The 26994-nt window shown below is 38.0% G+C and overlaps 1 protein-coding gene across 5 annotated transcripts in view; it reads right to left on the minus strand.

The window, feature by feature from the left end:
* SHC4 (SHC adaptor protein 4) overlaps positions 1 to 24506 on the minus strand; it is a 165524-nt gene extending 141018 nt beyond the window's left edge. For 2 of the 5 annotated variants that reach the window (XM_031955165.1, XM_003755924.3), the window contains exons 1-2: positions 23648 to 24117; positions 22872 to 23492 (exon numbers count right to left, since the gene is read on the minus strand). In XM_031955165.1, coding sequence (XP_031811025.1) covers positions 22872 to 23441 — 570 coding nt within the window. In that variant the 5' untranslated portion in view covers positions 23442 to 23492; positions 23648 to 24117. Of the gene's footprint in view, positions 1 to 22871; positions 23493 to 23647; positions 24126 to 24172 lie in introns of those variants that run through there. The other 3 variants (XM_031955164.1, XM_031955163.1, XM_031955166.1) reach the window with 3 other exon arrangements.
* Positions 24507 to 26994: the final 2488 nt, after the last annotated feature.

Below are 26994 nucleotides of genomic sequence, written 5' to 3' on the forward strand. Positions count from 1 at the left end.
AGGTAGCAAAGTACTGGAAATTGAGGGGATGCTAATCAGCTGGGGAATGGCTGAACAAGTCATCCTATATGAATGTAATGGGATACAATTATACTATAAGAAATGGTGAGTAGGCAGATTTCGGGAAAAACCTAGAAAGACTTGCATGAACTGATGTTGCATGAAGTGAGCAGAACCAGGAGAATACTGTGCAGAGTAACAAGATTACATGATGATCAATTACAATAGACTTAGGTCTTCTTACTAATCTTTGTACACAATATAGGAATCAAAAATCAGGCTCCCCATTCTAAAGGTATGTCATGTATGGGACAGTGAACACTGCTTTTCTTCTCCTTCATACACTTAAGACAAATGGCTCACTCAGTTTCCTCATCTATAAAATAAGCTGGTTAAAATAGTAGAAAGAGTATTAGACTTGTCATCAGAAGGCCGGATGGTAATCTTCCTTCAGACTTACTAATGTGTGAAAGATTATGTATGACTTTACCAAGTTACTTAATTTCTCAGACACCCAAATTTCTCATCTGTAATAATAATAATAATAATGTTTATATAGCTCATACAACTGGAAAATCAAGATGAAAACTCATTGAGAACCCCTTAATTCTATAATAATGAGAGTTATTTTTATTAAATGACCCATACATATTCTTCCACCTCTAAATTCCATGACTTTTAAGTTTTAGACCCAGCTCTTCCTGATTCCTCCAGAAGTCTACTAACAAGATACTTCCACTCAGCTCCGCGCCTGTTTCACAGCACCAAATAAATAAACAGCTAAAAATATGGTCTTGGTCATGAATCATAAATGAGATGGAAAAGGAGTGACTCACAAATGTTAATTTACTTCCCAGGAGAATCTCGTTGGATGTCCTTTTCTCTTGAAAGGTTGGGCAACATGCCAAGATGAACTCTATGACCAGACAACGTGGTACAACTATCCTCCCTGCACATTGTTTCTGCACATTTGTGTCTTCTTGAGCTCCCATACAGAAATCCAATAGAGTGATGGGTATTGCACTTTCCTCAAAGTAGCAAATGACACATGATCAGCCAGAAGACATTGCTGCAGGGGATGCTCTAGGAGATGAGCACAAGCACAAAAATGGTTTGGGGCTTTGAAAATGGTGATCAAGTAACTCAACCAAAAGACAATGCATGATATTTGCTTATAACCTGAGTTGGAGTGCCCTAGAAGAAAACTGAATAGTTATCTGGTTGTTTGTGGAGTTAAGGGACAGAGGAAGCATGGTTGCTTCCTGACTTTTGTAGCTTTTACCATTAAGCTTACTTGTCTGGAGCTATAGTATGGTAAGAAAAACACTGAATTCAGAATCTAAAGACCTAGGTACAAGTACTGATTTTGCCACTTGCTAACTGTGTGACCTTGATCAAGTCACACTATGTGTGAAAGAGGGAACTGATCTAAATGACCTTCAAGGTTCTCCCAATTCTAAATCTGAGCCGTATCTGATGATATGGCTTACCTAACAATTGTAGTGATCAAATTGGCTTCAGTTCCATTATTTCTTTAAACATGACAACTAGAAGTCTACATAATATTCCCTATGTGGATACAACCATGGATTGGTAGAAGGTAGGGTGAAAGATACTTCAATTTTGTTGTCAAGACCTATTGTCAGAATGCCCAAAATTCAGTTGGTCTTTTTGACCACTGGTACAAATAAAACTAATTATCTTTAAAAAGAGTGAATCATAGCTTCCTTTCTTGGGTCCAGTGATAATCTGGATTTTATAATAACATTTATATTTATTTTACATTTATTTTTACATTAAATTTACATTTACTTTAAAATAACGTTTATAGGTACTCACCTAACATCTGTTAAAGACTTTACAATTACTATTTCATTTATTTACTCGTCTCATATAAATATGGTTTGAATTATTCATCATTAAATGCCTTAACTTACACATATTCATTCACATACACATTTTCTTTTCATGGTAGAAATGGGGAAAGTTCACTTAAGGCTCTCCTCTTCATCACTAATCCTTGGTGAATCTCAAGCCCTTAACACTAAATATATAAAGTTCCACAAGTTGTAGTGCAGTTTTATACTTTAATAGCTGTGCAGTTCTTCCTTATTGTAATCATTGATCCCTTGACCTACCTTTATTTTCCCAGTTCCTCTCCCATAATGTGTTTTCACATGCTTCTAATCTCAGCTTTTACCTCACAATCTTTCTTTTTTTAACGTTTTGCTGTGTGCTTCTCTACAGTCTCAAACCACTTTGACCATCCTCCATTCTTAACCTGTGAATTCTCATATCTGAATCAGTTTGTACAACCCCTTCTGCACAATAACCTGTGAGGTAGGTAACTGCTTCTACATTCATAATTTACCAGATTGGTTCACTAGTCTGTAGTTCCTTCCTAGTGAGGCCACTGGAGATTTTTTCAATGAGTGGAAATTATGGGCAAGAATATAGTCCTTGGGAATTATCAAATCAAGAACATCAAGTCCATTATTTCTGTGAAGATTTCTTTTGTATTTTTCCACCCCAAAAGAGGCCAAAGATTACTCTGAATGAAAGATTACTTTGTTTTAACTATAGCATTCAAAAAATTTACTTTTGGGGGCCTTTTTCTGAGATATCGTTTGCTTACAAAGTTTGCATTTTAGCACATGGACTTCTAAAATCAGGAATCTACCCTGAACACTGAATGAATAAAACCCATAGTCTACTCCCCATAGGAATCAGGCTTCCTCATTCTCTTCTATAACTCCATATGCTCAACCTACAGTCAGAGAAAGTCAGCAAAGCCTAGTGAATAGGGCACAGGTCTTGGGGGGTTACTTTGGAAAACTTAGCTTCAAATTCCAGTGCACATACTTAGCTGTGTGACTCTGGGCAAACTATTTAGCTTTTCTCTATATTTCCTTTTCCTCATCTTGTAAACTAATGATGACTCATCATTCTGTTTCTAGTTATGAAATCCAAAAAAGATGGTGAGTTTGGTAAGTAGTAAGAGTGAGCATAACTCATGGACAGCATGACTTGTACTGGTGACTTTGGAATATTAAGAAAATCAGTGGTGGGCCTCCAATATGTTGGATTTATCCTCTGTGAAGAATTTACAGAAAGACATGGAATCAAAACTTTTAGAGCAAGAAAAAACCTTAAAGATCATTTAGCCTCTTCCATTTTATATATAAAGAAACTAGGTGAGTTTAACAAAGTCACTCTGATAAAAAGTTGTTAAGACTTCATGTCAGGCCTTCTGACTATTCCAGGGGTCTTTCTACTATAATTATCATTGCAGATCCAACCTCTCCAACTGCCCTCTGGGCATTTCCTAGAGTTGGATCTAGAGAAGACCTTAGACACCACCAAATCTGCTGAACTATGGCTAGACAAAACTGAGGATAGGACTCCAAACCAGATCTTCTCTGTCACCAAGTTCAGTATTTCCTATAGCACCACACTGGAATATAATCATGATTTCTTCAACCAAGTGCTGATGATGTTTTTAGACATCACATTGAAGAGAAACACCTGGCTCTGGTCTGACTTAAACAATCTAGCGATGACTCAAGGAGTTTCTTCTGTTTCCTTTCTCAGAGTCCTCCAACAAAGCCAAGTCTTGAGTGGTATTAACTTACTCCTTAGGGAGTGGGCACATTATGCTTCCTAAAGGCCTCCAGGATCAATAACATCCCTTTGCCAGGTCTTAAGAATCTCTTCCTTCCATCAGAATGATTCTTTGCTGCTTTCCCCTCACCACCTTTTCCTTTGACAGTGACATTGACTTAGGATATTTGGTTCTTAATTCTTTCTGAAGGATGACTCTTGAAAATTAACCCCACAATTTGGGGAAGCCTATTAGTGTACTGTTGGAGTTCCAAATTTTAGCAACTTCCCTCATTTATTGTATCTAGTATCTTTCTTACCTTTCTTCCAACCCTTTTCCCTTGGCCTCTCCTTGGTGAGGAAATTTGACCACCTACTAAAGTGGTATAATAGCTAGAAGTAACAGACTGAGAGTCAGGAAGAGCTGAATTCTTCCTCATTCACTAGCTGTATGACCTTGTTCAAATCTCTTTATTTTTCATCTGCAAAATAGATATGATAATAATGCTTTCCTCACGAGGTTGTTATGAAGGTCAGATGAAATAATATATATCAAATATTTTGTAAACTTTAAAGAGCTACAAAAGTGCTAGCTATTATTATTCTCCTCTATAGAAGTCTTTGTCTTTATACTAGACACCAATTAGCTGGTTATTGATTGGCTGATGGAACCACCAGTCATTTAATAGGACTTAGCTAAATTTGGAACTATGCCCCAAAGAGCTATAAAACTGCATACCCTTTGATCAAGCAGTGTCTCTACTGGGTCTGTATCCCAAAGAGATCGTAAAAAAAGAAAAAGGATCCACATGTGCAAAAATGTTTGTAGCAGCCCTTTTTGTAGTGGCTAGAAACTGGAAACTGAGGGAATACCCATCAGCAGGAGAATGGCTGAATAAGTTATGGTATGAGAATGTACTAGGTTACTATTGTTCTATAAGAAATAATGAGCAGGAGGATTTAAGAAATGCCTGATAAGATTTACATGAATTGATGCTGCGTGAAGTGAACCAGAATCAGGAGAACATTGTACACAATAACAATAAGATTGTGTGATGACGAATTATGATAGACTTAGCTCTTTTCAGAAATATAATGATCCAAGACAATTCCAATAGACTTGTGATAAAAAATGCCACCCACATCCTGAGAGAGGACTACAGAGATTGAATGTGAATCAAAGTATACTATTTCCACCTTTTGTGTTTGTTTTCCTCATGGTTTTTCCATTTTGTTCTGATTTTTCTTTCATGGAATATGGAATATGGAAATATGTTTTAAATGATTGTACATATATATAACCTATTGTTATTGATTGCTTGCTTCTTGGGGAAGAGGGAGTAAAATCTGCAACTTAAAATCTTACAAAAATGAATGTTAAAAACTATCTTTACATATAATTGGAAAAAATAAGATACTATTAAGTGGGGGGGGGGGGATAAAAGTAATCATGACAAAAAAAAAAAAAAAAAAAGACAGTGCCTAATTAAGAAAAGCAATTGTTGGACCAATGGGAAGCATACGGAAGCTTGGGCCAATCAATCTGGATACAAATTCCACCTCCAATACTTACCTGTATGACCATAGGCAATCACTGACCTTTTTCTCAGCCTCAATTTCCTCTTTTGTAAAAAATAGATGTAATAATACTTAAGGATACTCTAAGATTATAAACCATAAAATAGGAGACAATTGATTTTGCTTAAATGGATTCTGTTGCTGAGGCTTTTCTACAACAGTGAAATTACTGGTCAGGCACAAACAAAAATACTTAATTTACCTACCTCACAGAATTATTGTGGAAAAAAGCATTTTATAAATCTTAAACTACTACATAAATAAAAGACTATTACCAGAGGACAAAAAAAGAACCTTTTGAAAACTTCATACTGTCTGTTTTTATTTGTACAAGCTGAAGGATATCTAGGGATCTGCTAACAATAAATAAATTACTTAAGGACTATAGACAACTGAACAGAGATATCTCAAATGGATCAGATACCAACTCCTGGCAGAAAAGCAACACAGACAGATGGACATAGGGTGTTAGCACATTGGTCTTGGTTTCTGGGGATAGTTAGAAAATAAGATGATAAGAGTAAGAACTGGAAGGGACCTGATGAGGCTTTTTAGTCCAATCCCCATTTTTTACACTTGTATCAACTGAAGCACAAAGGAAGTAAACCACTTGTGTAAGGTCACACAGGTAGTGATAGAACCAAGATTCAGAATCTCTGATTCCAAAGTTCTCACATCATGGTGAGCACTGACTAGGAGTCAGCAAAATATAGATTCAAATTCCTCCTCAAATACTTATGCAAATATACAAAATACTGTACTTCCACTTGGATACGTCTAACTGCAAGATTCTGGTAAGTTTTCCCATCTCTTAAAAAAGGGGTAATACTTTCACCTTCTTACCTTGTTGTTAGGAGCAAAGCACAGCAAATTTAGATATTGACCTAGTCCAACCACTTCATTTTACATGTGAGATAAGTGAGGACCAAAAAGCTTGAGGTACCTTCATGCTATGAGTTCCTAAAGTCAAGGAGATTAGAATGCAGCTACAGGAAGAGCTAATGTAGTTTGCAAAGCATTCATTTTCAGATAAAAGCAGCAAATTCAAGATTTGGACCCTGCACTTTTGCCACTATTAAGCAACTGAGATAAGGCATGCAAAGGACTTTGAAAAGTTCCATGTAAATGTGAACTCCTCTCAATGCAGTTGTGAGATATTCAACAGTGTGAAACAGGAGAGCAGTCTTCTCACAAAAGTCTCCACTTTCAATCCTGTAGGGAGATTTGGGGGAGATGGGGAAGGAGAAAGGAGAGAATCCCAAATCTGAATTTTCACAAATGCAGAGACTGCCTCCCACTGATGTGGATTTTAGAAACAGCATTTAAATCCGGGTCTTTCTGACTTCTGATCCTGCAGTATTCCCATGATACCTAAACCTCCTCAAATTTCTGGTTACTTGGCAAGAATGAAAGTCTTTAAACAATGTTTCCAAAACAAAACAAAAAAGAAAACAAAGGAACTGATCAAACTGTCTTTCTCCCACTGTTCTCCAGATAATTTGCTTCTTCCACCCTCCCTCCATAAGATCACATTTTTAAAAAGAATCCCTTGTCTCATTGGATGGTTATCTAATTAAATCTGTATTCCTTGAGCTAGAGAGAACTTTGTAATCATTTTCCCACTTGTTATTCCTCTCCTTAGGTTTTGTGAATTCTCGGAATTCCCCAAAAGTAAGTCTCCCACATACTGAGAGACTGTGGCAGGGAATGTGGAGAACTGGCCAGGAAGACCTGACCTCAAAACCTACATCTGATACTTTCTGGTGGTGTAAATCACCCAACACTTCAGAGCTCCAGGCAACTAAGACTAAGTTGTAGAGAAGATGGTACTTTGTCTTCATAAAGGGCATTTCCTCTTATGGAAGTTCCCTATTTTGTTATTAATCAGTTATATCCAACTCTCCTGTGACCCCATTTGGAGTTTTCTTGGTAAAGATATTGGAGTAGTTTGCCATTTCCTTCTCTGTCTCATTTTATAGTTAAGGAAACTGAGGCAAACAGGGTTAAGTGAATTGCCCAGGGTCATACAACTAGTAAATGTCTGAGGCTGGATTTGAATTCAGGAAGATGAGTCCTCCTGATACAAGGCCTGAGAGCCATCTAGCTGCTTGGGAATTCCCTACATCAAAGAAATAACAGATCATCTTTATCTGTAATCACATCTTACCATTCAAAGTTTCTCTTATGCAAAGAAGGGAGTGAAGCAAAAAAGTATAGAAGAAACTAAAAAGGCATTATTCCTAGTCCTTAAAAGAATTACTAATCTCCATATTTGAAAATATCAAATAAACTACTTTTAAGCCTCTTTGCATCTTGGCATATGGCAATAACACTTTTTTTAATGGTTCATTTCCCCACACACACACCATTTTGCTTTAAAAAAAATTTTTTTTGACCCAGATCCATGATTTCTTCAACATTTATAACTTCCAATTTGCAAACTCCCTCCACAGAGGCAGATCTCTTATAATATACAGTATTAGAAAGTTGTCTAGGATACAGAGAGATTAAGTAACAAAAGTGCATATGAAATAGAGTCTGCCTGACACTGACCCACATGGTTCCCTTTGGCAAGAACCAGGATGTGTCAAAAGTAGAATTTGAACCCAGCTTCAAGGAGAACAATATGATCACAATTAAAAGATTACTAAAATGAAGCCAAATGCTCAGTAATTTTAATGATCAATCTTAGCCCCAGAGAAAAAGATGACTAAGCAGTTCCTTCCTTTTGGGTAGAGGGAGGGGGTTCCAGGTACAGAAGGTTGCCTACACAGTCAGGTGTGGTCACTGTAACATTTAGCTTTGCCTAAATTTTTTTTTCTTTGTTCCAAGGGAGGATTCATGAATATGATAATTTTCTTAATAAAAGGTATCTGATAGAGTTAGCAATGGAAGGGTCCCTTGAAGTCATGTAGTCCAAACCTTCCATTTTACAGAAAAGGAAATTGAGACCAGTGAGATGAAGAAGCGTGCCCAAAACCACAGAGGTAGCAAGTATCAGAGGTGGAATTTGAACCCAGGTCCTCTGATTCCAGAGTCAGTGAGTACTTTTTCCACTGTACATCATTAAAGCTCATCTTATAAAGGAAAATAAAAGAAATAGGGTCAAGGAGTCAGGAAACTGGGGCTTCGTTTCTATTCCAACAAATACTTAGGTTACTGCCACGAGGTAAGGAATTTTTCCTCCCTCTTCCAAAAGCATCCATCTCCCCATGTACAAACAAGAGATTACAATCTCAGGTCTTGTCTAAATCAGAGTTGGAGATCACCAGCAGGGCTGGGCAAAGGCTATCAGTTAGAACTGAACTAGAAGTTCCATATGTCACACGAACAGAGTATAAACTACCTTGGCTTTTGGCAAATAGTAATAGGCATATTGGAATAAACATTGGATCAGAACTGTTGTTAATGTCCATTAGGTACCAAGGTAATAATACATTTCCAATTTTAAAAAGCAAAAACTGTTTAAAAACAAATTGTGTCTGCTCTAATAACAAATTTCAGGCCAATTTACTTAATGCTCACAAGGTCCTTTGAAGAAAGAAAGGATACTTTGTAGAAATGCAAAATGTTATTAAGTATCAGGAGGATTGCTGTAAAATGGTTGGGAAAAAAAATGGAGACTCTTTGGTCAGGTGGATTTTGATAAAAGGCCCTGGTCCTTGGATCCTTATAATCTAATACAGGAAAGACATCCTGTTACTGATAAACAAAAGCTGAGAGAGGAAAAACTCCAGGGCTGGGAGAGTATCTAAATGTAAATTGACAGCTACAATTTTACACTTTTTAGAGCTGATTCAATTGCATTTTACCACCTCAAGGATGGTCATTGGACAGGGCACAAGAGCTGGGAGTCAAGAGACACACTTTCTTCCCAACTCTTGTTTCATTCTTATAAATTTCCTGGGGAAAGGGGGCTTCTCTTGGACCACCCTTTACCTGAGTAAAAACTATTTCAAAGACAAGCATAATGACATTCAAATAATATGTTTTGTGGAAGAAACTTAATGTGGCCCCAGTAGAGCCTATTATTATTTATTCACTGTAATGGAATCTGGTCACTGAGGACCCAGTCTTTGAAGCTTGTGAAATAGGGTCTGCCTACTACTGACCCATATGATTGATGCTAAAGCTGCACATTCCAGAAAACACCTTTCCCTTTTCTTAATCTTAGTGCTTTCCCTTTAAGGCAATTTGCAAATTATCCTGTCCATATCCTGCTTATATATATTATGATTGTATTCCTCCCCTATCAGATTGTGAGCTCTTGAGACCAAGGTCTTGGTTTTTTGCTTTTTATTGTATCCCTCGTTTTAGTGGAGATCTAGCATGAATACATTACAGAAGATCTACATTTCCTTTCCTATATTCTCTTAAGAAAACAGAGGAAGCAGCCTCTCTTCAAGGCTAGGTCAAGTGCTATCTCTTCCAAGAAACTATTCTTCATCCCAAAATTAGTAGTAGTTTTCCAAACTTGAATGATCATTTTGTGTTTATTTTGTATAATTTTAATGCATTTATTATGCAAGCTATATTTTCCAAGTAGAGCGCTTAGAGTCAGGAAAATCTTAGAAGTCAGGGACTTCTATACAAGTCCCATCTTTCACACAATCTGGCTATGTGACATAAACAAGTCACTTAACCTCATCCTGATACAGGAGATTCTTTGAATATAAATTACAAAAAAGTTACTGATTGGGATTGGTGCATAGCACAGTACAATGTAAAGGTGTAATGTACCATTATTGTAGATGTCTGAACAATCAGGGCAACTGGACCATGAGTGCACATTTTCTTCCCTTATTCTGGGAGATGCCTGGTAATTTGGGTTTGCTGCTGTTCCTATCCATCTGCCAGGGTCTGTGCCATTGCCACTAGCTCCTGTCCCAGCTGCCATTCCATTTAATACCTCTACCAGCACCCATACACAAGGAATGACCCTGCTTGAACTCTGATCTGCCTCCATTCTCATCCTGATACCCATTATTTTTCCTCACCACCAAGCATAGAAACCTTCCTGGTCACTATAAACAAGGCCAACAACTAAATAAACCAGGAAATCTAGAAAGTCTATAGTGGCAGCTGTCAGTAAAAGATGCAGATGAGCCTGTCACTGGTTTATTAGTATTGATGATGTCAATGGAACCACATCAGCACCAGTGGTTATTAACAGTACCAATTTTAGAGGACACAGAGGATCAATGGAAGAAACAAAGGTAAAATATGGTACAGTAGAAAAAAAGCTGAATTTGGAGGATGATGAGCTGAGTTCAAATTCTGCTCCATCAGGACTTGTGTTACCTTGAAAAAAAAGATTTCATTTCATTAGACTTCACTTTCCCCATGTGTAAAAAGATAAGATTTAGATTTAGACAATCTTTGAAAGCTGGTTCAAAGACTATGATCCTAAAACATGCAAATTATCATGTCCTTCTAGGGAGAAGGGTGGTTGTTGTTATTGAATCATTTCATGACCTCATTTTGGCCAAGATACTGGAGTGTTTTGCCATTACATTTTCCAGGTTATTTAACAGATGAGGAACTCAGACAAACAGGGTTAAATGAGTTTACTGGGGTCACACAGCTGCAAAGTACCTGAGGCCACATTTGAACTCAGGTCCTCCTCTCTCCAGAGATGACACTCTATCCATGGAGCCATCTAGCTGCCCAGGAAGCAGGATACTTTCAGTATAATCACACTGACACACAGAAATCTGGAGGATGGGGAAATTACCTGATATCCCCAGATCACAAAACATGTTTCTTCCAGCCAAAAGAAAGACCACTCAAATCACATTACATCTAAAAGTCTGATACATTTTATGGTCCAAAAAATAAAGAATAGGGATGAATACAAATATGGTCATTCCAATTTGTTGGAATTCCAATTAATTCTAATTAATCAATGAACAACTCTTTATTAAATGCCTACTGTTCACGAGTGACTGTGCTAGACATTGAGGATACAGGTACAAAGAATAAAGTCATTCTTACAGAAAAACATATATGTGTGTATACATATATATTATTTATACGTATATACATATATGTATTCTGTTAGAGGACACAACTCATATACAGAAAATTAAAATATAAGGTTATTGGAGGAGGAAAAGAGCAATAATAACTGGGATGATTGATAAAAGTCAACTTGACCCTTGAAGAAAAATATTTTGAGGGGGAGGGATGAGCAAGGAGTGCATTACAGGCATTCAAAGTGGTTTCAGCAAAGCCTCAAACATGAAAGATGGTGTGCTGAGTTTAGAAAAGAGATAATAGTACAATTTGATTGGATCATAGAAGATATGAAGGGTAAATATGGTTAAAAAAACAAGGCTGAAAAAATGGGGGGATCAATGGGGAGCCTTTTTGGAAGGACTTCACATTTTATTTAAGAAGTAATAAGTAACATTTGGTAGTGTTTAAGCAATGATAACTGTACCTTAAGCCAATTATTTTAGAAACTTAATAGAGAATGAATTGGAAGCTAAAAAATACCCTGGAGAGTAGGCCATTAGGAGGCAATTACAGTAATCCGGGTAAGAAAGATGGGGGCCTGAAGGAGGTTGAGGACCTTCTGAAGGTGGCAGGAGGAGAAAAAGAGATGGATTTAAGAAATATTGTAAAGATAGAATAAACAAGATTAGTAACAGACTGGTGGTTATGGAGGGAAAAGAAGTGGAAAGTGTCAAGGCTGACTCTCATGTTTCAAATCTGGGAGCCTGTCAGGATGAGGAAGTCTTCAGAAGATCTAGGGAATAGGAGCAGATATGGCTTTAGATGGGAATGATACTCAGTTCTACCTGAGAATGTGCAGAAAATGAACTATACGAGTAGAGACATCAAACAGGGGAGGACCAGTTATTAATGGTACCCATGCAAATAAAACTAATGCTGAAAGAAACACAATAGGTTGGAGAATAGAACAAATTGTGAAATATATGTAATGGATATTATAGCATAAGAAATTATGAATACAAAGAACAAAGTGAAATTTGGGAAGACTTTTATGAATTGATGTTGCATGAAGTAAGCAGGATCAAGAAAACAATATACACAGTGAGTACAAGACAAAAAAGATAATAAAAACTTCAAAGTCCAAAATAGAGGGATTAGTCTTTGCAAAGAGAAGTCTTCATAGACGGTTGTTTCTTACTTACTTTGCCTGCTGAGATCTAGATTATTCAAACCTAACACAATTTGGTATTAAATTTCAAATATTAAATTAAATATTCAAGTAGTAAAATTTTAAAGCAAATCTGACTGGATCTTCCTGAGTTCTCATTTTAAAGCAAGTATTTACAAGAAATAGAGGGACAAGAAGGGAACAAGCATTTATAGAGTACCTACTATGTTCTAGGTGCTAAAGCAAGCTCTTTTTTCAAATATTATATGATTTGATCCTCACAACAATCTTTCAAGGTAGGTGCTGGTATTTTCCCCCTTTTGCAGTTGAGAAAACTGAAGCAGACAGAGATTAAGTGACTTACCCAGGAACACCCAGCTAGATTTGAATTCATGTATTACTGACTCCAATGCTCTATCTACTGTGCCACCAGTTACCTCTAAAATATTTATTAAATTTGAGGGAAGTGCTGAAAAGGAAGGCCCCATTTCATATTTGATGAAACTGAGACAGAAATTAAATGACATAGACAGGATCACACAGCTAGTTAGTGTCAGAGGACAGATTTAAATTTAACAATTCCTGACTCTAGTTAGGGAACTCTATTCACTGCATCCTCAATATGGAAACATAAGGAAAACATAAACACTACTGGTGTTAGGCAGGGAATCATCCCCTATCTTATAGACTAACCCCTTCAGATCTGGTTCTCTATGTAAGGAATTGCTATTTGTAAGGTCAAGTTTTGACCCACGCAAGAGAATATTGTATACAGTAATTGCAAAATTATTTTAAGAACCAATTTTGAGTAATAGCAACATTGTTCAAGAATCTGCTTTGATAGACTTAGCTTTCCTCACCAATATAATGATCTAAGATAACTCCAAAAGACTCACATTGGAAAATGCTATCCACATCCAACGGAAGAATTGTGGAGTCTGAATGCAAATCAAAGAATACTATTTCCACTTTTGGGGATCTTTTTTTCTTGCGGTTTTTCCCTTTTATTCTGATTCTTCTTCCACAACATGACTACTCTGAAAATATATTTAATTTGATTGTGCATGTGTAACCTATATAAAATGAATTGCCATCTTGAGGATGGAGAAGGGGTGGAAGAGAGGAAGGGAAAAAATGGAAATCAAAGTCTTATAAAAGTAAATGTTGGAAACTAAAAATCAAATAAAAACAATGATAAAAAATAATAACTTTGAGGGACTAAGTCATTTTGACTATTATAAAAACTCAAATTAATGACAAAGGTTATATGAAGGAAGATGATATCTATACCCAGAGAAAGAATTGAATAAATAGAAATATGTATAGAATGATTTTACACATACATAAACATATATTTGTATCTAATAGTAGCCATTTTGGGGGTGGGAGAGAGGAAGAAGGGAGAAAAAAAAGAAATTCCTCTCTTTTACTAATGCCACACATTCGATCTGTTGCCAAGTCTTGTCATTTCTATTTTCACAAGACCTCATATACCTCTCCTTCTATCCATTCAAATAGCTACCACACTAGCACAGGCCTCCATCACTCTTATAATAGTTTTCTGATGAGTGTCCCTGCCTCAAGTCTCTCCCCACTCCAGTTTATTTTTTCCTAAGGTACCAAAGTGATTTTTCCTTAAAGTGAAAGTCTGATCAGTTCATGACCCTATTCAATCAACTGCAGTAGTTCTTGATTACATCCAGGATCAAATATAAAATCCTCTGTCATTTAAAGTCTATCACAATCTGTCAATCTTCTTACCTTTTGCATTCTCTCTCCATGTACTCTTTTTTTTTTAATTAAAACTTTTTATTTTCTATTATTAAAGCTTTTTGTTTACAAAGCGCATGCATGGGTAATTTTTCTAACACTGACTTTTGCATAACCTTTTGTTGCAAATTTCCCCCCCTTCCCTCCGCCCCCTCAGTGGGACAGCTGGCAGGTAGTCCAATACATGCTAATTATGTTGAAATATATGCTAGATCCAATATATGTATGCATATTTATACAGTTATCTTGTTGTTAAAAAAAATCAGATCAAGAAGGAAGAAAAAGAAAACAAAATGTAAGCAAACAATACCCTCTGTTCCCACGGTTCTCTCTCTGGGTATAGATGGTTCTGTTCTTCAATGCACAAGTGAGACTGGTCTTAATCATCTCTTGGTTGAAGAGAGCCACATCCGTCAGAACTTATCATCATGTAATAATGTTGTTGTGTATAATGGTCCTGCTCATTTCACTCAGCATCAGTTCATGCATGTCTCGCCAGGCCTTTCCCTGCTGGTCATTTCTTACAGAACAATAATATTCCATAACATTCATATTCTACAATTTATTCAGCCATTCTCCAATTGATGGACATCCATTAATTTTCCAGTTTCTAGCCACTACAAACAGGGCTGCCACAAACATTCTTGCACATACAGGTCCCTTTCCCTTCTTTATGATCTCTTTGGGATATAAGTCCAGTAGAAACACTGCTGGATCAAAGGGTATGCACAGTTTGATAACTTTTTGAGCATAGTTCCAAATTGCTCTCCAGAATGATTGGATCTGTTCACAACTCCACCAACAAAAAGTGTCACAGTTTTCCTGCATCCCCTCCAACATTTGTCATTATCTTTTCCTGTCATCTTAGCCAATCTCAGAGGTGTGTAGTAGTATCTCAGAGATGTCTTAATTTGCATTTCTCTGAACAATAATGATTGGAGTACCTTTTCATATGGGTACAAATAGTTTCAATTTCTTCATCTGAAAATTGTCAGTTCATATCTTTTGATCATTTATCAATTCTCCATGTATTCTTTGTGCATTATATGCCATCTTTTAATTCTACCTCTTTCCTGTGACTCTGTCCCATAACTTGAATGCTCTTCTTATTTATGCCTTCATTCAAGACTTGGCTCAAATCCCATTTTCCAAAGGACAACTTTCCCAGTCCTCCTCCCTCTAATGCTTTCTCTCTGATCTTACTCTTTGCCTATTCTTGTATTTACACATTTTTCTGTAAATTGCCTTCCATGTACTTTGAATCTCTGTGGAGAGCCATAGAAAAGCTACCCCTTCCTTAGCTGGGATAAGATGTTTGATATGGTTTTATCTCCATTGCCAAACTTTCTGTCCCTAGAGTCATTCAAGAAAGTAGCAAAATACACTGGCCAGGGATCACTATTATTCATATATTGTAAAGGAATGATTCTATTTCTCCATCTCTAAGGAAAAAGTGAGGAAACAAATCAAATAGATTATAGCCACTAACTTCTAGCCATTTGTTCAATATCCACAGTCACAACTAGGGGTAGTAAATAATTCACTCCCTCCATTTCGTAAGGGCAATGATTAAGGGTTTCATGGAATCGCTTTGAAAGAGCTCTCCCTCTGCTAGAATATGAGCTCCTTGAGGGTATGGGCTACTGGAGGCCTTTCTTTGAAACCTTACTGTGTAGCACAGTGTCTAGCACATGATAAGTACTTAATAACTTTTTTTTTACTGGCTATATTCTTCAACATTTCACCATTGGATACTTGAAGTACCAAGCAAATTGAAGTGGATAATACCTTTTCAAAAATGGTAGATGGAAAAGCCAATGTGGAAGATATCCAGGTACTTTGTAGTTGGGAAGTGATGGAAACAAAAATCTATCCTAGCACTAGAATAAACTTATATACCTTTTACATTCCAGTTCTGATGTATCTCTATGGCCTTATATTGTAAATAGACCTAGCCTTATGCAAAAAAAGATAGTCTGGCTTTGGAGTTCTTTCCATCTTTTGCACTTTCCATGCTCCCACACTTTTCTTCCTCATTCTTGTTTTAAGATAAACTTCCTTCAAAAAAATAATGTAACCTTATTCTCAACATTTTAATTGACTAGAAGCAAATTAGATAACCTTCAGGGCATTCTCTTGCCCATCCCTTTTGTCTTCCACTTCCCTGTATTGCTCTTTCTTTTTCTTTTACTTCCCCACATTTTCTCAGACCTTCTACTTTACCTTTCTCTCTCAAGCCTCCCATCTACCTCTATCACCTTCGAAAGGAGGTGGGATGAAAGATGGAAGAAGAAGGATAAAAAAGGAAGAAACATGATTTAGAGGATCTTGTTGAATTCAAGGTCACTTTCAAACCACAATAAGGCATCAAAATTGGACTTTAGAGGAAGGTGAGAAGAGTAATTTATTCCAATGTGCTAATGTTAGAAAGTTATAGCTAATAAGTCATTTGACATCCATCTATTTCTTCATAATATGAGGGAGGACAATGTGTTCAATTACATTAACCTGTAACTATTAAGGGCTGACTACATGCAAGACATTGTGTCAGAACTAGGGATAGACACAAAAGATGCAAATGAAAAGGTCCCATGAAATGGAAAGAACAAGAGAAAAAGAGGTAGGTGATCAGTTCAAGCATCATTATATATCATTATAGCATTCATCATGTGTAATTTAGATAAGCCACTTGGTTAGGGTGTACTTCTGATGTAGGCAGGCCAATATGTTAGAGACAGCTCAGAAGATGGGACAACTATCACTGGCCAAGGCCAGACTATCAATAAGTCATTGATGCTCAAATTCTTCAGTGGCCGTGGGTGCTCCAAACCCCAGGCACCCAATGTATAGACCAACGTAAAAGATTTCTCCAGTGATTTAGGTAACACAAAGAAACACTTGTACACAGAAGTACTAAAAGCTTTCTAAGTGACCAGACCCTACCTCCTCCTCTAATTGCCCTGATATGCCATGAAAAGATTCTACCTAACTCTCTCCTTTTCTTCCTTTCAAGGAAATCATATTTGCATGACCAGAATAAAAAGGTAAACTTAAAAATTGGGGATAATTAGATGGCACATAAGACTTGGAGTCAGGACCTGAGTTCAAATCCAGCCCCAGACATTTAGCAGCTGTGTGACCTTTTACAAACCATTTCACCTTGTTTCCCTCAGTTTCCTTATAATGATCTAGAAAAGGAAATATCTCTGCCAAGAAAACACAAATGGAGGTCATGAGTTAGACACAAGTGAAAAATGATTCACCAATAACTATCATGTGCTAGGCCCTAGATTTATAAGAACAAAACATTTCAAAGTTTTTGGCAGAAGTTGCTATTAATTTTCAATTTTAGAACTAACATTATTAATCAGAGAAATGCAAATTAAGACAACTCTAAGATACCACTACACACCTGTCAGATTGGCTAAGATGACAGGAAAAAATAATGATAGTGTTGGAGGATTGCGGAAAACTGGGACATTGATGCATTGTTGGTGGAGTTGTGACAGAATCCAACCATTTTGGAGAGTAGTTTGGAACTATGCTCAAAAAGTTATCAAACTGTGCATACCCTTTGATCCAGCAGTGTTACTACTGGGATTATATCCCAAAGAGATTATAAAGAAGGAAAGGACACTGTATGTGCACGAATGTTTGTGGCAGCCCTTTTGTAGTGGCTAGAAACTGGAAACTGAATGGATGCCCATCAGTTGGAGAATGGCTGAATAAATTGTGGTATATGAGATATTATGGAATATTACTGTTCTGTAAGAAATGACCAACAGGATGATTTCAGAAAGGCCTGGAGACTTACAACTGATGCTGAGTGAAATGAGCAGGACCAGGAGATCATTATATACTTCAACAACAATACTATATGATGACCAGTTCTGATGGACCAGGCCATCCTCAGCAACGAGATCAACCAAATCATTTCCAATGGAGCAGTAATGAACTGAATCAGCTATGCCTAGAAAAAGAACTCTGGGAGATGACTAAAAACCATTACATTGAATTCCCAATCCCTATATTTATGCACACCTGCATTTTTGATTTCCTTCACAAGCTAATTGTACAATATTTCAAAGTCTGATTCTTTTTGTACAGCAAAATAATGTTTTGGTCATGTATACTTATTGTGTATCTAATTTATATTTTAATATATTTAACATCTACTGGTCATCCTGCCATCTAGGGGAGGGGGTGGGGGGATAAGAGGTGAAAAATTGGAACAAGAGGTTTGGCAATTGATAATGCTGTAAAGTTACCCATGCATATATCCTGTAAATAAAAGGCTATTAAATAAAAAAAAATCAAAAAAAATTTTAGAACTAAAAGGAACTAAAATTTTAATTCCCATGGTCAGTGAGTTTTCACCACATGTACTAAACCTAATCTTGACCCACTTAGATAAGCAGAATGGTGCAGTGGAAAATGTGCTAAATATTGTCAGAGGCCCTGAGTTCAAATTCCAGTTTTGCCATTTAACCTTTCTTGGTCTGTTTCCTCATTTGGAAAATTAAGAGGATTATGGATTATCTAAGGGATTTCAAAGACCCTTTCTGTACTGAATTTAAAGTACATGATCTTAAATTAAGCATTGCCTATATAAAAGTCACTCTACCAGGCCCTGGGGAGCCAAAATTAAAAACTAAGACCAAAACAAAACAAAACAAAAATCTGAAATAACTCTGCCTTCAAGAAGCTAACATCTTACTATTCTAGCTCTCTGCTGCCCACTCTAAAATTTACAGCCATACCCTTGGTTTCTTGTTTGAGACCCAGCTTTATCTTTCTAACTGCATAAATGACTTCACCAAGCAAGCGCCACCTTGTCACATTTAACACATCTAAATTAAAACTCTTCATCTTCTCCTTGACAATGTACCTCTCTCTCCCTTCCAGCTCCTACCCCCAATTTCCTAGCTTCTGCTTTCTAGGTTATAATCCTTGTCATTATGGGCTTTCCCTTCCACTCTTCCTCTTCTCTGTGCTCCTTATATCAATCATTTTCCAAAGGCTGTTAATTGACTCTCCTAGGGAGTCATAGCTTCCTCTCCTTCTCCATGGCTACCATCCTAATCAGAATCACAGAGCTAGAAGGGACCTCAGCAGCATCTAATAGGAAATCTAATGGAAAAGGAATTCCCATTTGAACTCTCAAGCAAGAGAGTTTAAGCTGTGTCTAAAGATCTCCTGATATGGAGCTCATTACAGTCTGAAGTGGCCCATTCATTCTGCTTCTGGACAGATCTAATTTTTCAAAAGTTTTTCCTCTTATCCAGCCAAAATCTGCCTCAGTAACAGTCACCTACTTTTGTCCCTGAAGCAAATAGGAATGAAGCAAATCCCTGTTTTCTTCTTCCATGTGATAATTCTTTAAATACTCAAAGATGGCTATTTTGTTGCCCCTAGGTCTTTTTTCCAGAGCAAATTTTTCCAGTCCCTTCAAGTGTTTCTCATATGACTTGTTCATTCATCCTCACACCATCTCCTCCTCATGGAATTACTAAAAAAATTACTAAAGAAGCTTCTTTCTTATCTTTCTTCTTCATTCCATCCCACACATAACTACCAGACTAATCCTCCTATACAGCACTTTTTGGCAATGGGGACCATTGCTTAAGAATTAAACTCATTTCAACAAAAATGTCCTAAGTGCCTACTGTGTGCAGGATGGAGAGGTCACCTTTACTGCTACAAAGATTCATGTTCAAGGCTTATCTCAAGGTTAGCTATATGACCCTGGATAAGTCATTTATGAAATGAATATTGCTTTCTGCAACAAGAGTATCCCCAGAAAACTCTCTGATATTTACAAATTTTAAACAAGATAGGAGTCTGAACTGGGAGAATTTCCCTTTTCTAATAAAAATCATAGGTCTGCTTCTCTCCTTTGGGTACAAACACACAGACTGGAATTCATGTCTTCCTGACTGCAGCACTCCATTACTAGATCACCTATTTGTCCAACTTGGGAATTGCTGGAAGACCAGATGGACTGAATCAGAGAATATATGAAGGGGAATGATATGAAATAAGGGACCTTTAACAAAGAGAGTGCTCAATGTAGCCCTAAATTTTTGTATTTTATCATAGAGGCAAAAGAAAGCCAATGAATATTTCAGGAATTTTTTTCAAAGACCCATTGTAGCTCCTTTTAAATACTAGATTAAATCCCATCTCCTAATTTAGCATTCAAGCACCTTCACTATCTGACATCACCCTTAGATATTAACTTTAATCTCCCATCATTTCCCAGCATTAACTTTCTGGTCTTAATATCTTCTGTGAATGGTCCTTCTTGTATTTGTGTTTTATTTGTGTTTCACTTGACTGGAATGTTCTACTTCCTGCCAATCTAGATCCTAAGCTTTTGTTAAAAATGAGATCAAAACTCACTTCCTCTAGGAGGCCTTCCCTGACTAAACCTAGGCTATAATAAATTTTTTTTGATTGCTTAAACCCCCCAAGATAGCTTGAGATTTACTTGCTAGATTTCTTTCCTAAGATTCATTCCTTAAACTCAATTCACTCTCTCATTGACTGGCTTCAAAATGAATGTTTGGGCCCCAAACTCCCAAATTGATTTTTTTTTAATTAGGTAAAAGAGTCCATTCTTTGCCTCAATTCTTACCTAGCTTTAATCACTGAATGATGCAGCCTCAAACTGTGTCCTGTTGAAAACCGTAGCTTAAAAAGGCCAAGGTCTCTCACTGGCATCCAGGGCCATCTCCAGTCGTCCTGATCTATATCTTGACACTGGACCCACATGGCTCTAGAGGGGAAAGTGAGGCTGGTGACCCTGCACAGCCCTCCCTCTCTTACATCCAATTAACTTGCTTGTCCTGGTATCATCCTGGTATCATCTCCCTGATGTCCTGGTCCTCTTCGGGAACAAAGGACAAACAACAGTACATATAGTGTAGAACAGAGGTATCACACTTGGACCGAACCAGACTAAAATGTAATTGGGAAATGTTTGACAAAATCACTGAAAATACAATATAGCATGGATAATGCTAATTTGTGGTTGCCTAAAACAATATGCACTTTGTAGGAATCTTTCTATTTGAATTTTACACCACTAATATAGAATACTCACATCTCTGATGACCTGGTACTTAAGATTTATTCTTTAATTATCTGAGATAGATAAATGTATATTGTGTACATATGAATATGAATATGTTGGTGCAACTATGTGAAGCAATATGGCAAAGTGGATAGAGTTGGCCTTAATGTCAGAAAGGCCTGGAGTCAACACCCACCATTGACAAACAGTGATTATGCAACAGGGGCCAGTGACTCAATGCCCCTGCCACTCTCTGAAGACTTTAAGTTTCAGAGCAAATGATTTCTGCTTTGGTCACGAGTTTCACCATACCAATGAAATTGTGTGTGTGTGTATGTGTGTGTGTGTGTGTACTCACTAATTCTCACTAATTTTCTTACTAATTCAAGTAAGTTCCTTTAAGACAAGCACCTAAAAATATCTCCCATCCCCCAACTCCCGGAGACTTTACCATGACTGGACACTTGACAGGTATGTAGCAAAAACCGGCTGAGCACTAAATGGCTTTTTTAAAAATCAGACAGATTAAAATTCCTACCACACCTCTTTGTGTGTTTTCTCTCCCTCCCCTTTTATCTATGGTATACTGGTCAGGATTCCTACCCACAACGTGTAGGGTAGCAAGAATATTAGCCTTGGAATCAGAAGACTTGGGCTATTGTTCCAGTTCTGCGTCTTAATAGATATATAGTCTTAAATGAACTATTCCACTCCTAAGACTTAGTTTCCTCATCCGTAAAATGAGGATAATGATTTTCTCTTGGCTAACTCACAAGCAGTCAGTCAATCAACAAGCAGTTGTTAAATGCTGTCTGTGGGCCAGGAACTGTTGTAAGTACTGGATTGTAATGAGTTTGTAGTGAAAACTCAAATAAAATAATATAGAAGAGAACATTTGACCATAAAGTAAATTATAAAAAGGGAGCCTGGTTATCATCTATTCACCCAGATGGATGAAAGGGCTTGAACAGATATACAGGTTGCATGTACCTAGATTCCAGGCCAGATAGTTTGGCACCAAATTCCATGTCCTTCCTTCTATACTACTAAATGTGAGCTATTCTGTTTCTACGTCATTTACAGTAGAGCCATGTACATAGTAGGTGCTTAATAAAGACCAATTAGATTAGAAATCATGCTAAGTGCTTAATAGATACTCATTGGATTGGACTGGATTGCATTCTTGGATTGGAAATTACTGTATTGTTTTCTGACAATTATGGAATCAAACAAAATCAAGTGGACATCCTTGTAATTGTTCTTGTCTAGAAGTAGCACCTTCTCTTGCCCTCGGTCCTCCCTGGTTGTCTTTGAATTGGAAAGTGCTCTGATCTGAGAACATGTCACTTTAAGTGGTATATTAGGGGAGATCCACAACCCTGATCACCACCTCTTTAGACCCCTTAATTGCCCAAACATAATATCAGTTTTCAGTTATTCTCATTGCATTGCCTGTTTCATATTTCTAGACTCACATGATGTTTAGCTCTTCTTAGCAAAGCCAGAGGCTGCAAAAATAATCATAGATCCCCAGACTTTAGAGTTGGAAAGAACCTTAGGAATTATCTAGTCCAAATTAACTCATTTTACCAGTGAGGGAAACTGAGGCCCAGAGAATCTTCATAAGTTGCCTAAAGTCACCCAGAGCACTAGTGATTAACCTAGAAGACCCCTTTCTCAATCAGTTCTTAGGAGGCAAAAACACCGAGGGAACAGACTTACCTTTACACAGTAGTTCATGCCTGTCCCCAGCAGGTGCCGGTGAGAGGACCCATCCTGATTGCTCCCAGAAGGTGGTGCCTCCAAGGTGGGCAGGATGCAGTTATCCTCATTTTGTACATCCAGCCGAGGAGATGAAGCAGAGGTGGCCCGGGAAAGGCTGGCTTCTGGGGAAGTTGGGCTGCTCGGAGCTGCCCCCCGACTCTCCAACAGTTTGAGCTTGGGCACCTCACGGGTCCCCAGGCAGAAGTTTTTCAGTCCCAGTAGGTTTGCTGGATTGGCCAGTCTAAGACTTGCCATTCGGGGCATCAAAGTGCACAGTGGGGTGGGGTTATCCTGAGCCGCCAAGGTGACATCTTCCCCAGGCAGGTGAGCTGGCAAGGGGGAAGAAGGAGAAGTCTGAGGTACGCCTTTGACATTGACTGAAGAACCTCCAGAAGACCCTTCATCTAAGGAAGTGATGGGCTCATTCCGAAAACGACTATACTTGGCCCTGTGCAGCATCCCGGGGTACCCAAAGAGTCCTACATACAGTACGTGTCCACTGAGGCTCTCCGGACTGCGTCCTCTCATAGCCTTGGCAGGGCTGAAACAGGATACTGTTGCATAAATTGGCTTCCCCGTCTGGCAGATAAACGATATGGAAATTAAATGCTTCAACACACCATACAATTCAGAGAAAGAAACCTCTCTAATATTTTCATTCTCTCTCTCTCTCTCTCTCTCTCTCTCTCTCTCTCTCTCTCTCTCTCTCTCTCTCTCTTCTTTGAGACTCTCACCTAAGCATGGAGTTCTGCTCAGGGTTCCTAGATCATCTCTTCCCAGACATTTTTAACCCTAAGAGGTAACAGCCAATGCAGAAACCAAGTCCCCATCACTGCTTTTAGTCAGAGAGCTGCTGTCCCTCCCTGCACTGGCTCCTGCAATAGAATCCAGGCATTTAAACTGCTCTGAGCTTGGGCTTCTTGCCGCTGTTACCAGCTCTCTGAGAAAGCCTTAATGGTAGAGCCCAGACTGCGGTGAAAGCACACACACACACACACATACACACACACACACACACACACACACACACACACACAGCCTTCCACACAAAGCAGTGCAAATCAGTCAGCTTGTCAGTCCCTTAGCATTTCTAGCCCACTGAAATATTTACTCCCCCCCTTCTGGGTCTCTGCACTTTGAAACCCTCCTTGTACAGCTCCCCAAGGGGAAAAAATGAATTGCAGGGTAACCCTTTCATATCCTTTATTCCTTTCAATAATTTTTTAAATAAAAAATTAAAGCATATGAACAAAAATCACTTTGTGCTGAATCAATCTGATCTGATCCCTGGCTTCTCCTGGAAAATCTCATCCTGCAAGTCGTTCAGCCCAGCAATCCAGGAAAAACTCCTGTGATGCTCAACATTCTTTCCGAGACTTAAGATCCAGCTGTGTTACTCTAAATCCTCACACAGACTCATCAGCGTTCAGGAGACTGCTGCTTCGCCTCCTCGGTGTTGGACTTATCTTCCTTCAGGATCCAGTTCACAGTGGAACGTTGAGATATTAAAAATGATATGGAGAGTGTTGCAATTTTTATGAATGAACTTTCTTGAATGAATTTCTCCCTGTGTGCAAGCTAATAAATCTGTGAATGAAGCTGAGAATAGCTGTAATTGACTGACAGTCCCAGGGGTGTTGGGTTTTCACCCAATCAGAAGGCAGCTTGATGACTCATGCACCATAAATATACTAAACTAGTAGCCATGAGAAATAAAGCTTTTTTTTTGGGGGGGGGGGAGAATAGGGTGGAGTAGAAGGGAGGGAAAGAATAGGAGAGAGAGAATAGCTTTTATTTTGTGTTATTGATGAGTGGGCAAAGGAAACAAAATTTTCCTTATCTATAAATCATCAGCAAGCATAGAGGACGGCAGGTTGAAAGAATCCTTTTTTCAGAATTGTCTCCATAACTGGGAATACCAACTGGGGGAGCTAAAAATTAAATCCATTGTTCCACGGGTATTAGGACATATGGTACAATTCCTGGGGGAAGCTCTGATGCATCTTTCTTAAAACCATAGTTCTTTTTTTATTGATTGTTGGTTCAATCTCCAGTCTGGTGCGACTTCCTGTACCTATCAAATTCACTCTAAAGACAGGATGAATGCTGCAAGCCCACAGGAAGCCAGGAACTGAGCAGGCAAAGGAAGATGCAGTCCCTCTTAGGATTAAGGATGAGGAAATCACTTAGAAGAGGCAAGACAATCTCTTCTGAAGGTTTGTTTTCACAGAACACCCAGCAGGGGCTGATTCAGGCAAGACCTGTGATCCCACATCTTGCTTCCTGCACTCTGCACATCAGTTTTCTCCATTAGGTCAACAAGCTAAATTTTTTTTCTTTCCTCTTTTGAGTAAAATGATGAAAGATACAGTATATTGAAAAAACCCTGGTATGTAATCAAGTAAAATCTCTGCATAGTTTGAGAGATAATGTCTTCTTCACCTCAGTTTCCATTGCTACATTTAAACTCCTCTGTGCTTATGGTGGTCCAGCTCTCCTAAGATCTAGACACCAACAATAGATTAAAAGATATTCTATGACAGGCAGGAAAACCTTTCTCTCCTGCTTCCTGATCCCTTCTTGTAGTGGTTCATTTTTCCAAATACAGGCTGCAAAATTTGTTTAGATTTCTCTTTCCTAATTTGGGAAAGCCCTTCCTGAGTTACAATAATTTCCCTCCACCCTCAATTTTTTCAAATTTCATTTTCCCTGAAAATTTTCTCTCATTAAGCCTTGGGACAAAGTCAGGAGTAGGAGATAGAAGAAGTGTCGCTTTGAGATTTTTATATAATCTCAATTTCAGAAAGGGCCTCACATATCATATTGATCAAATGGTGGCTAAACTGGAGATCTCGACAGCAACCCCAGCAAATGGTATTCCAGCCTTTACTCAAAGACAAGAGGAGGAACCTCCTATTATTTAATCCCACTCTACTTTTGGACAGTACTGATAGAGAAGAATTTTCCTCAAGCATGGATTTGATGTCATCATTAGAGACTCATTAATCTTTAGTGGTTCCCATTGCATTTAGAATCAAATACAAACACTGACTTGTAAAGCCTTGTCCCAGCCTATCTTTTCAGCCTTACTATATATTACTCCCTTGCAGGTACGCCATGGACCAAAAAATGTGTTCTCTGTTCTTCACAGGACCCTCTAACTCTCCATGTCTTGTAATGACTATCCTCCTTGAATTGGACTTGGAGTCAAGCACATTTAGGGTCAACTCTTGCCTTAGACACTTATTAAGTTGGACAAGTCATTAACGTCTCTGGGTCTCAATTTCCTAATCTGTAAAATAAGAAGAAGGGACTTGATTACCATTAAATCTCTTCTACTTCTAGCTCTGTGACACTTCCTTATCTGGGAGAATACTTCTCTTCCTTCAAGAAAAACCTTAAACACTGGCAAACAAAGGATTTTCAGATCCCTCAAGTTTGTCAGTGCCCTCCCTAGGGCTCTGACTCCCTCACTAAGCACATTACATTTTACTTCCCTGTACAGTAGACAAGAAGGCTGATCCTGAGTTAGGAAGACTCATTTTCCTGAGTTCAAGTCCTTCCTCAGACATTTTACTAAGTGATGTGACCCTTGGCTACTCACTTAATCCTATTTACCTCAGTTTCCTCACCTATAAAATAAGCTGAGAAAACCCCAAATGGGGTTGCACAGAGTAGACACAACTGAAAAATGACTAAGCAAGAATAACATTCTCTGTACATCTCTATATGAATACTTTGCCCCCCTTGATAGAATGTAAGCTTCATAAAAAGACAACTAAATAGTGCAATGGGTGGAACTCTGAGCTTAGAATCAGGAAAGCTCATCTTCCTGAGTTTAAATCCTGCCTCAGACACTTCCTAGCTAGTCGCTTAACCCTCTTTGCCTCGGTTTCCTCATCGGTAAAATAAGCTGAAGAAGGAAATGACAAAATACTCCAGTGTATCTGTCAAGCAACACCCCAGCCCTGCCAAATGGCATCAGAAGAGTTGAACATAACTGAAATGACCCAACAACCAGGTTCGTAAGGGTAGGGGCATAGTGCCCAGCACAAGACAGGAGATTAATAAATGTTCGTTG

This window comes from Sarcophilus harrisii, chromosome 2, assembly GCF_902635505.1.
Source record: "Sarcophilus harrisii chromosome 2, mSarHar1.11, whole genome shotgun sequence".
NCBI lineage: Eukaryota > Metazoa > Chordata > Mammalia > Dasyuromorphia > Dasyuridae > Sarcophilus > Sarcophilus harrisii.